Below are 14811 nucleotides of genomic sequence, written 5' to 3'. Positions count from 1 at the left end.
ATGTACATACCCGTTCATGTAAGAACATTTCCTGAACAAGTGACCACAGAGTTGTAAAAGATGACACATGTCCTGCTTTTGCCCTTTCAGTGAGTTCCTTGTGGTAATACTTCAGATGGTCTATAGACATAAGATTGAGTTTGCATTTCGTCACTTTTTCTTTTACTGCCTTAAGTGGCTCCTCTAGAGACTTCTGTGACCAGTCAGCATGCTCATACAGGTCTGCTAGGGTCCTAAGCAGCAGAAATGTAAGAAAATCAACCATTTATTTAGATGATTTTGGAAAATTGCTATATTTACACAATCACTTTAATCAACAAAGAGAATCGGTAAGCCTAAACTGAAGTTATAATTGAGAACCAACAGTAAGAGCTTCACCAGGCAATTCACGTGTTAACAATGTAAGTCTTTAAAAGAGATGCATCTCTCTCACTGTGTGGAAACATAGTCACAGTCATTCCCAATCAAACCTCATTTTCTATACTCACCATGTTGAGCCAGAAGCCCCGGTGAGATAGGTAACACAGTCCAACAGATTTAGCTTCTGAAGAGCTAAGAGGTGGCCGAACATTGCTGACATTGCTCTGAGACCTCCGCCTGTTGCCATAACAGCTATTACTGGGACCTGTTCAAAATATAAGTATTATCCTCACAAAGCTACTCCCTTGTGTACTTGGAAAAGTCTATTTACAGCTCATAGGATTTCCTCAGCAGACTTCATTGGAGGACAATGAAATTAAATCAACATTTAGCTCGTCTTTACCAGTACCTTCTTTAAATTAACCTCCAGATACTCGGTGGGTTTTCTTAATCCCAAAGCTTGGATGAGTTTCAATATACAATGATTTTAACTCTCCTTCCTACCCTTGCTCTTTATAATTGGAATTGCAATGATTATTAATAGATAATGATATGATTTTATTAAAAATAACAAAAAATTGCAGTAAATGCAATTAAGAATCGATAAGGAAGTTTTTTGAACTTAGCAGAATTCAAAAAACCCAAAATGATTCTTTTGACAGCATTTTTTTCCTTCAACAAATATAATTTCAACAAGAAAAAAAATTTTCCCTAAAAAATTCACCCTGGATCTTGGCAACTAAAATACTTCAGCTTGTTATAAAATGTTCTTTCTTCACCCCAAACAATTTTGACCTTTTGTGAGAAGTGTTCTGAAAATGAAAAAAAAAAACCAGGTAAGCCTAAAGAAGGGACATTACAATAATTTAATAAATATCTATGTGAGGTGAATTTCCAATACTCCTGTTTTCCTATTTGTTTGAGTTGTCTGGCTAGGCTGTATCTAACACAATATCCTATATCTTGCTGACCCACAGCATTGCAGCATTGAAACTCTGGCTTTGAAGTGTGGTATATTATGTCCTTGGGAATTTGGCCCATTGAAAAGAATGGAGGCATGAACAGCTGAGCTGAAATTTTACATGAGTAGGGGGTATGTCACACTGAGAACTTCTGTTCTGCTGCCAATCAAATCTATGGTTAGGTTATCAACAGGCAAAATCTAGAAATTTTGTGGGGACTTGTGCTAATCCAAATCAATAGACCCACACACCATGCTTGGATTTCAATTCACAGACCTCACATCCATGTAGATCTCTTTTCAGACGAAGAACCCTTTTCAGGGCACCAGCAACCACTCTTTTCCTTTTTTGCAAGAACTCTTGCTCTTCTTGGCACAGATCATACCCGAAGCGCACATCTAGTTTTTCTGTGCTGAAATATAAATAAACCCAGAGGCACAGGATTGGTGTTTAAAATGCATATGGATTTATTTTCAGCAACTTCAGTCTACTAAATATCATAAAAAATCACAATTCCTTGTTCACATTTAAACAGAAATGCATCTTCCAGTTTCAAGGAAATCAACTGGTTTGCTTCTATGTGGTGTCTTTACTGTCTGATGTTTCAGTGTAAGGTTTACTGTCAGCTAAGGATAGCAAATATGAAAAGAGAAAGGCTTTATGTCTTTCAGTGGCTTTGTGTCTTTCAGTAGCTTTGTTAATTGAGTCTTTTCTATTTCTGCTTCAAATCATTTCTGAGCAAAGGGTGTCTTGAACCTAAGAAGGTCTTTCATGGGCATTTCTAACACACAAACAATGTGATGATAAAGATATTAAAATAATTTTTGTTTGTTGTCTGACTCATTACTTTACAATGTAACATTTTGTCTTTCCTAGCTTATACTTCTTTCTACTGTATCACCAGAACCACAAGTTTATTTTCTTAAGAGTACCTGTGTGGTTTGAGTAATGTATGGACTCTGGATGTTTTGCTTATTTCAAATTTCCTTTTCCCTCTGTCTTCTTCCTGTGTCCTTTTTGAAGAAGCCTTCAATCTCAGTCTTTGGTTCTTTGATGCAAAGGACACTCAGTGACTAAGTTCCTCACTGTTTGAAACTCATAATTTCTTCTGCATCTTAGTATGACTCCTTTGCCCCAAGGACATCTAACTTTGATCTATTGTGGTGACTCTTTAATGGTGAGTTTTGTTATATTTTGCCTCTAGTCTTGTGCATTCCTTGTATCTAAATAAAAGATACTCTGTTCTAGATTTCACAGTTCAAAGAGCAATAAAACCTTTAGAGAAAAATAAAACATTCCTCTTACCAATCATTAAGCTGGAGGTACAGATGCAGTGGCACATTCTGTAAACAAAGAAATAAGAGCAGGGGTGTGAATGAGTGGGAAAAAGAAAAGCTTTGAAATCCAAATTTTCAGTGTCTCCTGGAATATCCCACCACTAACACCCTGCATACTTTAAAAAAAAAAAAACTGTAGCAAGAAAGAAGTGGAAAGCAACACCAAGCATATTGTAGAGAGAAGTAAAAGAAGAAGGAGGGGTCAAAGTGGTTAGATAAATATGCTGTGAAACAGGATTTCTTCCTCAGTGTGAACATACCTCCATGAACCATCCTAACCCAGCAGCAGTATCACATTGCCACCCTCTGCACCCAAATGCACTGGTTGCATTCACTGCCACACAGTAAAACTTACACTGAAACATCCCTGAGGATGAAGAAAAGCAGCCAGATAAAGACAGTGATAGAAGTGATAAAAGAGGAAATACAAGTCATCTCATCCTTTCAAAAAGCTAGAGGTAAAAGATAGTCCAAAAAGAGAGGTGGGGAATCACTAGTGGCAAAACATTCATTCTCCCTTCTTGTTACAGGAAAGGCTGCTGAAAATTCAGGGAAATTCTTCTCCTCCTATTTTTGCTTCTCTTTTGCTGCACAGTGTGGAAAAGGATGTCTGGCTATTGTTAACAGATTCATCTGGCCACATGGCAGCATTACTGCTGCTTTTAAAGCAACTTAGAGTTGTATCTCTGCACCAGTTACCATCATGACTGTACACTTAGAAGAACATGGTAGCATTGTTTTCTGAGGGCATGATCCAATGCGTCTAACTTTAGGCATCTAAAATTTAGGTATATAAACTCTAGTAGCCACCGAGGCTTGATAAAGAGCAGTAGGGCATCCCAAAACCTTGCTAAGGATATCAAAAATTCTCCTTTAACTGTAAAAGTACAGCAGAGATTGGTCTGAAATACATTTCAAACTGGCCAGGATGAATTCCCAATTACTGATTTTATAGACAAAAAATTCATATTTCTTTGAGAAAACTAACCTTTTTCATAGAAAACCTGTATTTGCCCAAAATTTCCACTCAGATTTACTAAATTATTTTTTTTCAATATTATGGTGTTAAATACTGAGGGTTATTCTATTCTTCTCTCCTAAAGATCATATAAATTTTGAAACACTTACATGTCTTACAGGGAGAGTTACTTTCACTCTATGTCCAACAGGGAGATATTTCAGTGGTACTGTTAAGGTGTCACTTAAATTGCTGTTGTCATCTTCCTTATCAGAAACTTTCTATACAAAACAAAAAACATGGGTTGTATTTACAGAATACAAACAATCCAGTTCTTTGCTATTTTGGTGACACTGTAAATAAGCAAGCAGTATAAACAGTAGTAGCATATAATGCCCATTACCTGCAGCCTGACTTTTAGAATTGGCTCCCAAGCCTTCAAGCAATGGAAGTAGAAAGTATCTGTGTCCTCTGCAGTCTTCTGTGTTCCCTCATGAGAGGCAGGCACGCTAAGCACGAGATTTTTACCCTCTAGCAAAAACAAGTTTGTTTAAAGAATAATACTGCTGTTCAGGCAAAATAGCTAACAAAGTTGACAAACTTTCTGCTGGAGTAATTTTCTATGGTAGCTTCTCTGTAAGCTGCCACACTGGCAAGTCTCCTACAGCACAGGAACTGGTACTCCTGCCTTTACCCTATAGCTTGGAGTGTTCCCAGATCCAGCACCCTCTCACACTTCCACCAGCAAAGTTTACTGTATCCAAACTTGATAGCTTCAAGAAAAAGACAGAGATCAGCATTACAACTGAAGGTACTTCAGGGACTTTCGCTGCATTACATTTTATTATTTAGAACAGATATCATTATTTTATATATATATATATATATATATATATATATATGATTTAGAACATTCTTAGTTGTCTCTGGATCTAAATGACTATGATAGGGTTGATCTGGTCATGTCCTCAGCTCACAGAGAAATTGTCATACCTTTCAAATACTTCCTGCTTTCATTAATGTCCACTTGCACTTCCAAGCAGCAAACCTCACGGGACTGTAAAAGACAGGAGTAGAAAAGGGTGAAGATAGCAAATGCCACTTCTGCAGCAAATAATGAAGCATCATGCAGAAAACCACTACCTATAATATAAAGCAAACGGAACTAGTCACAGTGCTGGGAGCAATCAAGTTGCACAAGAGTAAATTCGGAGCTCATTATCCCAGGACAGTAGCCCAGTTGCACTGTTTCAGATTGTCCATACAGTGGTGTTTTGTCAGAGATGGTTAACCCATTCAAGTTATCCCAAAATCAGGAAACTCTGTACAACACACCATTGCCCAAACAGCTACATATATATCTAATAATTATTAGGAAGGGTAGAGGAAAACATCTGATGATGAGTTTCTGTGTATTCTGGTAGTGATTAATCTACATGGCATCTTCTTACTGACCCTGATGTAGGGAAATCATGGATTTATTTCACCCTACTCTCCACCTGAGTCAATCCAGTTCACCTTTAATGACTCATGCGAGGACAGTTTTTCAAGTCATCTCAGGAACAATGCATGTCAATCATTACAGCTCTTATGCCTCACACAGAAAATGAGGGGGAAACAACAGAATACGCATTGCTTTACCTCAGGGGTACTAAGGGCTAGCATCTGGAAACCATGAGCAGGCTTGGAGTGGTTGGCATGAAGTGCTTTGTACTCCTTAGCTGCAGGGTCAGCCCAAGGAGATAGGTAATGTACCACATGCTGACTAATACCGAAACAGAGCTCTATGTTTCAACAACTAAAACAACTCTTCATTAAAAAACTCATTTCCCAAAAAGGTGTTACATTACATATCCTTCCAGTCATAAGCACATTGAATACTTACTACTGTCTTCTACAGACTCATCCCTTTTAGAACCTTTATTTTTCCTGCCAAGTGCCATATTGTATTATGTGAAACGCAAGCCGTTTTCACTTTAAACACCAACAAATATAGGGTTCTGTGACATTAGCAAACAACAGCTTCACAACATATTGACATCTGTAATATCTGAGGACTTCAAGAAACACGGCTTCTGTTTTTGCATGGAGAGGGCAACAGTTAAGCTGTAACAAACGGGAACTGTCCCACATCTTTCACTTTATAATGCACACCGTGCTCTTCTCTATCATGGTAGTTTCTGTTCTCTCTATAAAATTACAGATATATTCCAAGGAGAATACATCAGAATGAAGGAGAAGAAGAATACAGGAAAGAGGAGAGAATCAAAATGAAGGAGAAGTCACTCCAAGATAAATACATATGTGAACCTTACCACTAGGACATCATTGGTAATGAGGCGCTCTGGAGGGCCAGGGCTGAAAAGACATAATCAAATTACAAAAACAAACATATGAAAGCCATTTGAGTATCTGGGTTGCTGTTTTTGTCTTTTAAAATAGCATTGCTATGACCTTTCCTACTTAAAAGTGAATATAGTTATTTTAGCACAATTTGTTTTCTAAAAGGCAAAATACACAGTCACCTGCTAAGCACATGAACCAAAATATAGTAGCCAAACAAGAAGAAGGAGAGGAAAGCCCATAAAAATAACACTGCTTAAAACTATATGCTAAGATACAGCAGAACAAAGACATACTGATCTGTGTGGGATCATGTCCTGCTATTAACAAATGACCATATGACTTGGGGAAAGCAAAGACTACTATTAATCTGTTCTGAAAATACTTATTAGAGAAGACATTTCTGACGGTTCCAGATTATAATTTATGGCTGATCACAAATGAATGGCAAACAAGAATTAGCTCCCACTGTGCTATATGTATGACTGCAAAACACAGAGGTAAGCAATAAAAATCTTTGTCCCAGATATTTACCTTGTAAGACCTAGGTCTGTCACTGAATGGATGTGGTTATTTAATAATATGAGTAACCTATAGAGTCTAAGAACAGCATCTTTCATTAAGGCCAATATTCCAACACTCCTATGTTACATACATTCGTAAGTGTTTTCATATATCTGAAAGGACCATTAAAGTTATGTAGCATGCAATCTTTGACTTTGTGCAAAGTCCAGGGTATATTACCAAACACCACTTTCAGCCTTAAAAATTCTATTTCAGCTGTAAAATGTCTTTAAATGTAAATAGCTAGGTTTGACTTCCAAGAACAGAGAATCCCCCACATGCCTTATAACTTGAATGGTGAAAGGTGTTCGTCTTATTTCTAGTCTAGTTCCCAAGCACTGTGTCTCACTCTGAACTTATATATGTAGCTGTGACTGCTTCCATATTTGCAGGAGATGATTAGAACTCTCTTAAGGTATCTCTCATAGATAAATTAAATACATTTTCCTGAGTTTCACTATGGGAGAAATTAACCAAGAACACCAGTGATTTTCACAGAATCAGTGAATATGCTGAGTTGGAAGGGACTCACAAGGATCACTGAGTCCAACCCTTAGCCTTGCACAGGACCATCTCCAAGAGTCATACCATGTGTCCAGGAGTATCATCCAAACACTTCTTGAACTTTGGCAGCCTTAGTGCTGTGACCACTTCCCTGGCGAGCCCGTTCCGGTGCCCAACCACCCTCTGGGTGAAGAACCTTTCTCGAATATCCAACCCAAACCTCCCCTGACATAACTTCTGCCATTCCCTCGGGTTCTGTCACTGGCCACCAGAGAGAAGAGATCAGTGCCTGCCCCTCCTCTTCCCCTCACAAGGAAGTTGTGGACTGCAATGAGGTCTCCCTTCAGTCTCCTCTTCTTCAGGATGAACAGACCAAGTCACCTCAGCTGCTTCTCATACGGCTTCCCCTCAAGGTCCTTCACCATTTTGTTGCCTCCCTTCAGACACTCTCTAAGAGCTTTGTATCCTTCTTACATTGTGGCACCCAAAACTGGACACAATATTCAAGGTGAGGCCACACCAGTGCAGAGCAGAGTGGGACAATCCCCTCCCTTGACTGGCCGGCGATGCTTTACCTGATGCCCCCCAGGACACGGTTGTCCCTCCTGGCTGCCAGGGCACTGCTGACTCAGATTCAACTTGTCTTTGACCAAGACCCCCAGGTCCCTTTCCATGGCACTGCTTTCCAGCATCTCATTACCCAGTCTGTACAAACATCTGGAGTTGCCCCATTGCAGGTGCAGAATCCAGCACTTCCCCTTCATATGGTTGATCAATTTGTTGAGGTCTCTCTGCAGGGTCTCCCTGTCTTGGAGGAAGTCAGCAGCTCCTCCCAGTTTTGTATCATATGCTAACTTGCTTAGTATCCCTTCCAGTCCTGTGTCCAAGTCATTTATGAAGATCTTGAAGAGCAGAGGGCCCAAGATGGAGTCCCACAGAACTCCACTAGTGACAGGTCACCAGTCTGATGTCACCCCATTCACTACTACCCTCTGTGCTCAACCTGTGAGCCAATTGCTCACCCATTGCATGATGTGTTTATCCAGCTGTGGGATGGACATTTTGTCCAGAAGGATCCTGTGAGAGACAGTATCAAAAGCCTTCTGAAATCCAAAAAGGTTACATCCACTGGCTTCCCTTGATCAGCTAGGTGGGTTACCTTGTCATAAAAGGAAACAAGGTTTGATAAGCAGGACTTTCCTCTCATGAAGCCGTGCTGGCTGTGACCAATGACAGAGTTGTCTTTCAGGTGTTTTTCAATACTTCCCAGAATAATCTTCTCCATAACTTTACCAGGCATTGAAGTGAGACTGACAGGCTTGTAGTTTCCAGGTTAGTCCTTCTTGCTCTTCTTGAAAACCAGAACAACGTTCACCAGCTTACAGTCATCTGGGACTTCTCTGGATTCCCAAGACAGTTCGAAAATCATCAAGAGAGGTTTTGCAATGACATCAGGTTCTTTGAGGATTCTGAGATGAATCCCACCAGGCCACATAGATTTGTAAGGATCCAGTTGGAGCAGCAGGTCCCACACAATTTCAGGGTCAACTGGGAGTTGATCATTCTCACAGTCACAGCCCTCCAGCTCAGGGCACTGGGATCTCCTTGGTCTGTCATCCGTGTTGAAAACAGAGGCAAAGAAAGCATTAAACACCTCTGCCATGTCTCTGTCTCTGTTTGTGAGGTGACCATCCTCATTCTGTAACAGGCAGATGACATTTCTATACTGCCTATTGCCATTAACATATTTGAAAAAACTTTTTATTGTCCCTCGCAGTTCTGACCACCTTCAACTTCAGTAGAGTTTTGGTCACACAATTTTCTCCCTACAGTGGCAAGAAGCATCTCTGAATTCTTCCACGTCACTTGACCTTGCTTCCCCTGGACATACATCTTACTTTTTTGCTTATTTTGAAGAGAGAAGATTCCTGTTCAGCCAGCCTTCTGCCTTGCCTGCTTGATTTCCGACACTTGCGAATTGCTGCTCCTGTGCCCCTAAGAGGTGGTGTTTGAAAAGTGACCAGCACTGATGGACCCCAGCACCTGCAAAAACCTGGGGGACCTTATTTACTAACTCCCTGAGCAGCCCAAAGTCTGCTCTCCTCATGACCCGAGTTGAAGTTTTGCTGGCGCTTTTCCTCCTGTCAACAAAGATTTTAAACTCAATTGCTTTGTGGTCGCTGTGGCCAAGACGGCCACCAATCTCCACTTCCCTCACAAGATCCAGTCTGTTGACAAGCAGAAGATCAAGGAGAGCATCTTTCCGAGTCAGCCCCCTTAGGACCTGTTCCATGAAGTTTCATCCAGGTGTTTCAGAAATCTTCTGGCCAGTGTTGTACCAGCTGTGTGATGCTCCCCGTTGATTTCTGGCAAGCTGAAGTCCCCCATAAGGACAAGGGTAGTTGACTTGGAAGTGTCCCTGAGTTCCTCAAAGAAGAATTTGTCAGCGTCGCCATCCTGGCTGGGAGGTCTGTAGCAGAGTCCCATAATGGTTTGCCCCTTGATTCTTATCCAGAGGCTCTCAACTGTGTCATTGCCAACTATGAGCTCCATACATTCTAACCCTTATATACAGAGCTACCCCTCCACCTCTTCTGCCATGCCTATCCCTCCTGAAGAGCCTGTAACTGTGCAACAGGGCACTCCTGTCACAGGTCTCATCCCATCAGGTTTCACTTATGCCAATGATGTCAAATCTCTGGGACTGGGCCAAAGTTTTGAACACCTATTGTTTGTTCCTCATGCTGCGTGCATTGGTGTGGAAACAATTCAGGTGTGGTACATTATAGTCAACACCTCCTGAGGCAGACTGAGGGACCCCAGTAGGGTTTTCTCAAGTTTTGGCACACCATCCCATCGCTCATCACTGGTGAGCCTAGTTTTGTCCCTTTCCCCTTACCGAGCTGGTTTAAAGCTCTGTCAACAAAGCCTGCTAGCTCCTGCGCTAAAACTCTTTTTCCCCTCTGAGATAGGTGCATCCCGTCAGGTTTCAGCAGACCAGGTATTAAACAGATCATCCCATGGTCGAAAAACCCAAAAGTTTTCCAATTACACCAACCTTGGAGCTACTCACTGACCTGACAAATCTGCCTATTCTTATCAGCATTATTCCCTGTTACTGGAAGGATCGAGGAAATTACTACCCGTGCTCCTGATCCCTCTACCAATTGTCCCAGGGCCCTGAAATCTCTTTTGATTGCTCTAGGACTTCTCTTTATTATTTCCTCATTGCCAGTTTGAACGACCAATATCATATAGTAATCAGAGAGCCTTACTAGACTGGACAGTTTTCTAGTAATGTGCTTTACCTGAACGCCCAGGAGACAGCAGACTTCCCTGTGAGTTGGGTCCGGTCTGAATACTGGGCCCTCTGTTCCCCTTAAAAGGGAGTCTCATGTTACAACTACTCTTCCTGTTAACAGAGGAGGTGTCTTGATGCCTGTTACAGGTTGTGTTGTTTTAGGAGGCCCCGCTACCCAAAAGAACCTCATCAGTTGTCTGGCGTCCTAGTTCCAGAGCCTTATATCTGTTATAGAAGGTACCCGTCCTACCTGTCAAATTTTGAGAAGAAGGAGGAACTTTCCTCCTTTCTTCACGTTTAAGAATAAGAAGCCTTATTTATAGCTCCTTTTTCTGATCATGCAATTAGCCAGTTTTGACTGGGTTACATTCTTCTCTTTTTGCTAATGCTAAGCTCAAATATGCCAGAATGTGCAGTTAAGCAGGTTTTCTTCAACCAAACTTGTGATAGCTTTTAAAAGACAGATAAAGTTTATCTTACTGTGACTTGCTCTCCTCCAGACAATGCTGATTACCACTTTGAGAGGGATGGTCTTAATTTTATTACTTGTTGATTGTATTTTTTTCAGTTTGACTAAGCTATCACCTAATGGGTAACTTTTCTAATACTGTCTACAAAGCTCTATGTATAATCATACAAGACAAGTTTTATGGTCTTTGAGAAACTCCACAGTGTTCTATGCATTGTTCAATTAATATTAACAATTTGAAGAACACCTATGTTACATTTTGCATGCATCTTGTGTAAAAGTTACCACATTGTGCCCATTTTATACCATTTCTAGGATCTGGATGTACATGTTGAACAGAAGTTTAAGATTTGTATTAAAGACCCAGAAAGGTGGAACTAGCTAGAGAAGTTAAGTTAAAAAAAAAAGTTTGAAACTGTATATAGGTTCACTGTTGGGATGAAGAGCTGGAAGAAGTTTCTCTTTCTCTGAGATATTATTACTCCCTGGCAGATCATTACCTTCTAGCTTTGGAATTTTACTCACATTCTTTCCATCCAGAATTCCACTTCCAAACTTTCCCATTTCTTAGCGCACCTCTCTGTCTAAAAAGAAAACAGTAAAAAAAGTATACTTTATTGGAGGTTGTAAGAATTTAGCAGCATAGACACACCTAAAAAGCACTTCTATGGCTGATATCTCTCCTGCTTATGATACCAAAAAAAGCTCTGCGTTATGTCTTTCCAAAGCTGAGATTGCAATGGAAACCACAGACTTGTGAATGGCATGTAAGATTAATACTCTCCCATTGTGTGATATGTAGAACAATACACATTTCCAAAGATACCATCGGAGAGGGAAAGCTTGACTGAACAGGAAATATAATGGCTTTCTGCAAGATAGTGTGCATGGAAGAAAGGCATTGAAGCCCAGCAACAAGTCAGACTAAGGCCAGAGACATTTCCATACACAAACCATTTAAATCACGTTTACACTGAATCCAGAAGAGATGACTTAGACAAGTGACTGAGGAGGTTATTGAATCATTGCACTTCCCAGTGACTCACCCACTGGCTGAGAGGTGCATGGCACCAGCTGGCAGGGTCACAAGGAAAATCCACGTTAACAGCTTTCAGCATTTGGGAAGTAGCTGTTCTTATGGACTGTCTCCTTCCTGCAATGAGCATGTAGCAATACCTCAGCTACAGCTCAGACAAGCTCAGGAGTTGTCACAGACCTATCCCACCTTTGTTTCCTGGACAACTCTCTCTCATGGGTTCCTTTATAAAATACCAAAGATGTTAGCAGAACAGACATTCCTTTACTATGTGCTAGAGAAATCTGAATCACCTAGAAGGAAACACAGCATGAACACCAACAGAAGCCTGAAAGCATCATTTAATTCAAGTGATGAGAGAATTGTCTTTATATTTTTAATAAATAAGTTGCCGGTTAAGAGGAAATGTCCCCTAAGCGTGGCAAAAGTGGAATAAAGCTGAAAGGTAAGGAAGTTATTTATTTGGATTATAAAAGATAAAAATTATTATTTACAGGTTATTCCTGATAAAATATTTTGCCACCACAGAGCATGAGAGAGAAGCTGTTTCATTTTCTGAATTTGTAAAAAGAGATTATTGAAGTCACAAAAATCCAGCAAAATTACATCTGTTTTGATGAGGTATCAGTAATGATATAAGGTTGTCTGTTTATGAAGATCCAAACTCAAAATGGAAGCCGACGTGGACAATACAGTCTTGTCAGTCACTCCCTGTATTTTCATCTCTTACCTCCGATTTCAAGGCAAATGTCTCACGGATTGTCTCCCCAGGTCTGACTCTAGCCACATTAAAAAGAACTGTGAACTGCACGTCATCTTTGGTGAGAGGATCTTCATCACACACTGCCAATTCTAAAATGTTCTAGTAGTAGAAAAAAATAAATAAGAACACTTATGGAGCTTCTGTTATGCATAAACAAAAAAATGGTTTAAATTTTTGCAGTTGCTTCAACAGCACACTGGTAAAAATAAAGAAACGTGCTTTCCTTCAGGAGTTTGCTAATGTGGAATATTATTAAACCAAATATTGGGAAACCTATCAAACAGAAACCAACTACTTATAAGAGAGAGCTCCCACTCTCCCATGACAGAAAAGATGTCAGTGCTCTGCACCAAACTGATAACCCACCCAAAGAACGCACTTATTTTCTTCATCCCCCAAGTTCTCTCAATTACACAGTTTAGAATAGGATTAAATTCGTTGTCTACAACACAGCAACTTCTCTAGTCTTCCCTTAGAACCAGTGGAGAGAGAGCTCTTTCTAAATTAGCCATTCAAAACAGCACAGAAGAAGTTGCTACAACAGTGCTTATTTCACTCAGGTGACAACAAAGGGAATCTGGACTAGCTTAGATATAGGCATTTACATCACCAATGTCTGTAACTAGCTGAGGGGAACACTACTGCTTATGTCTACTGTTCTGTGCAAACCACACTGATACACAAGCATTTTCTTAAGTTATTTAGCACAGTTGATCAACAGGGTGTCAACTGAGGACTCCCAGATATTCAAAATGGTGAAATTTCTATTTTTTTACTACCTCAACTTCTCTCTGGATCCTAAAGTAGAAAGTCTCATTCCAGACAGGATTGTCAGAATTCTTGATGGTTTTGGTCTGAAGCTTTCCTTTTGAAGCAGATGGCAGCCACAAGCGCACATAGCAGTCTGATGCAGTCACTGCAGCAGAGAAAAATTAAAAACCTAATGCCAATGTTATAGATGAAAAGTAGGGCTAGGTCATAATCCTTGGGAATTAATAAACATTATTACTTATTTGTTTTGGTTTTTTAGTTAGTAAAGAGATCGTCAGCTGGAAACAACCAAGGAAAACCATCTAATTCCTGATTAACTACAAACTGCATATGTGTACACATGCACACACAAAGTACACTAAAAGCCATGTTTCCCATGTGAAGAGAAAGAGGTATAAAAGACTCCACTGACCATTCAGTGAGCACAGTCCTTACAATTCAAGTCAATGATGTTAAAAAAGTTTAACTGAAACTACAGCTAGTTCCAAAAAGGGCTGTTAGGATGATTACAGGAAAGGAGAATGCATATTACAGAAAAGATCAGAAGAGACTGGCTTGCTCAGTCTAGTAACACAAACATGCGGAGGGACATAATGGTTGTCTAGAAGGGTTAGGTACTAGGGCAGATGATCTGTTGCAGCTAAAAGCTGGTGTGGGCCCAAGAACAGGAGAGCATGAGCAAGTTGGAAATCTTCATGTCACTTCCAGCCTACATCTACTCCTTATGGTTAGTGCAGTCAGTGCCTCAAGCGGCCATCCTTTGGGGAGAGCCAGGGTGGGAAAGCACATTTACTTTGTGAAGCTTGACAACGGTGTGAAAGGAAATCTCCAGGGTGATGTCTTTCAGAGCTGGAGTCTGGACTTGACTGAAGATGTCTACTGCAGCCCGAGATGCCTAAATACTTCAGACTGGTATCAAGCAGTGAATAACATTGCCCCGCAAGGTTTTGGCAGGAAAGTGGACCTGTCCCTTCAATAAAGTAGATATAAGAGATCATTGAAACTCAGAAATACAGGTCTTGCCACTCTAACCCCTTTCTAGTGTCCCCCTCTGGACAGTGTTACATGGCATTTGCCACCAGAGTACAGGAAGCCCTTTGGCTGGCAGTTACTCACCAACAAGGATTTACTCCCTCTAGTCTCCCTCACATCCAGGCTCAGCCCTGAATGGCAAGACACAAACGGTCTCTGCTGTAACTCAAGAAAATGGTTGCAAAGTGATGCTTTTTTTGGCTGAATGAGTCATTTTTCACTAGAGGAATACAGAGGCCAGAAGTTTCAAGTGTGACAAAAGGCAGCTCACGGTCTCTGCCCTAACTGAGGAACCCGTGGGAGACCACTGCAAAAATGGCAGCTGAATGGTCCACAGCACACCTTGAGAAGGAGCCATAGTAGGTTGTGAGGGTGAAATAATGAGTTAAAGACAGTTGAACACAAATGTAC

General features: G+C 40.6%; 1 protein-coding gene across 3 annotated transcripts in view; it reads right to left on the bottom strand.

Annotated features, from left to right (window-relative positions):
* The window catches only part of PLA2G4B (phospholipase A2 group IVB), a 50895-nt gene that overhangs the window by 11536 nt on the left and 24548 nt on the right, over positions 1 to 14811 (bottom strand). For 2 of the 3 annotated variants that reach the window (XM_032689777.1, XM_032689776.1), the window contains 12 exons: positions 14162 to 14338; positions 13377 to 13513; positions 12565 to 12696; positions 11324 to 11382; positions 5933 to 5975; positions 4611 to 4674; positions 4021 to 4148; positions 3788 to 3898; positions 2628 to 2665; positions 1599 to 1734; positions 489 to 625; positions 11 to 233 (listed from right to left, as the gene is read on the bottom strand). In XM_032689777.1, the coding sequence (XP_032545668.1) occupies positions 11 to 233; positions 489 to 625; positions 1599 to 1734; positions 2628 to 2665; positions 3788 to 3898; positions 4021 to 4148; positions 4611 to 4674; positions 5933 to 5975; positions 11324 to 11382; positions 12565 to 12696; positions 13377 to 13513; positions 14162 to 14338 (1385 nt within the window). The remainder of the gene's footprint in view (positions 1 to 10; positions 234 to 488; positions 626 to 1598; positions 1735 to 2627; positions 2666 to 3787; positions 3899 to 4020; positions 4149 to 4610; positions 4675 to 5932; positions 5976 to 11323; positions 11383 to 12564; positions 12697 to 13376; positions 13514 to 14161; positions 14339 to 14811) is intronic. The other variant, XM_032689778.1, reaches the window with a different exon arrangement.

Source organism: Chiroxiphia lanceolata, chromosome 6 (genome assembly GCF_009829145.1).
Source record: "Chiroxiphia lanceolata isolate bChiLan1 chromosome 6, bChiLan1.pri, whole genome shotgun sequence".
Lineage (NCBI taxonomy): Eukaryota > Metazoa > Chordata > Aves > Passeriformes > Pipridae > Chiroxiphia > Chiroxiphia lanceolata.
This window is presented reverse-complemented; position numbering and strand designations above follow the sequence as displayed.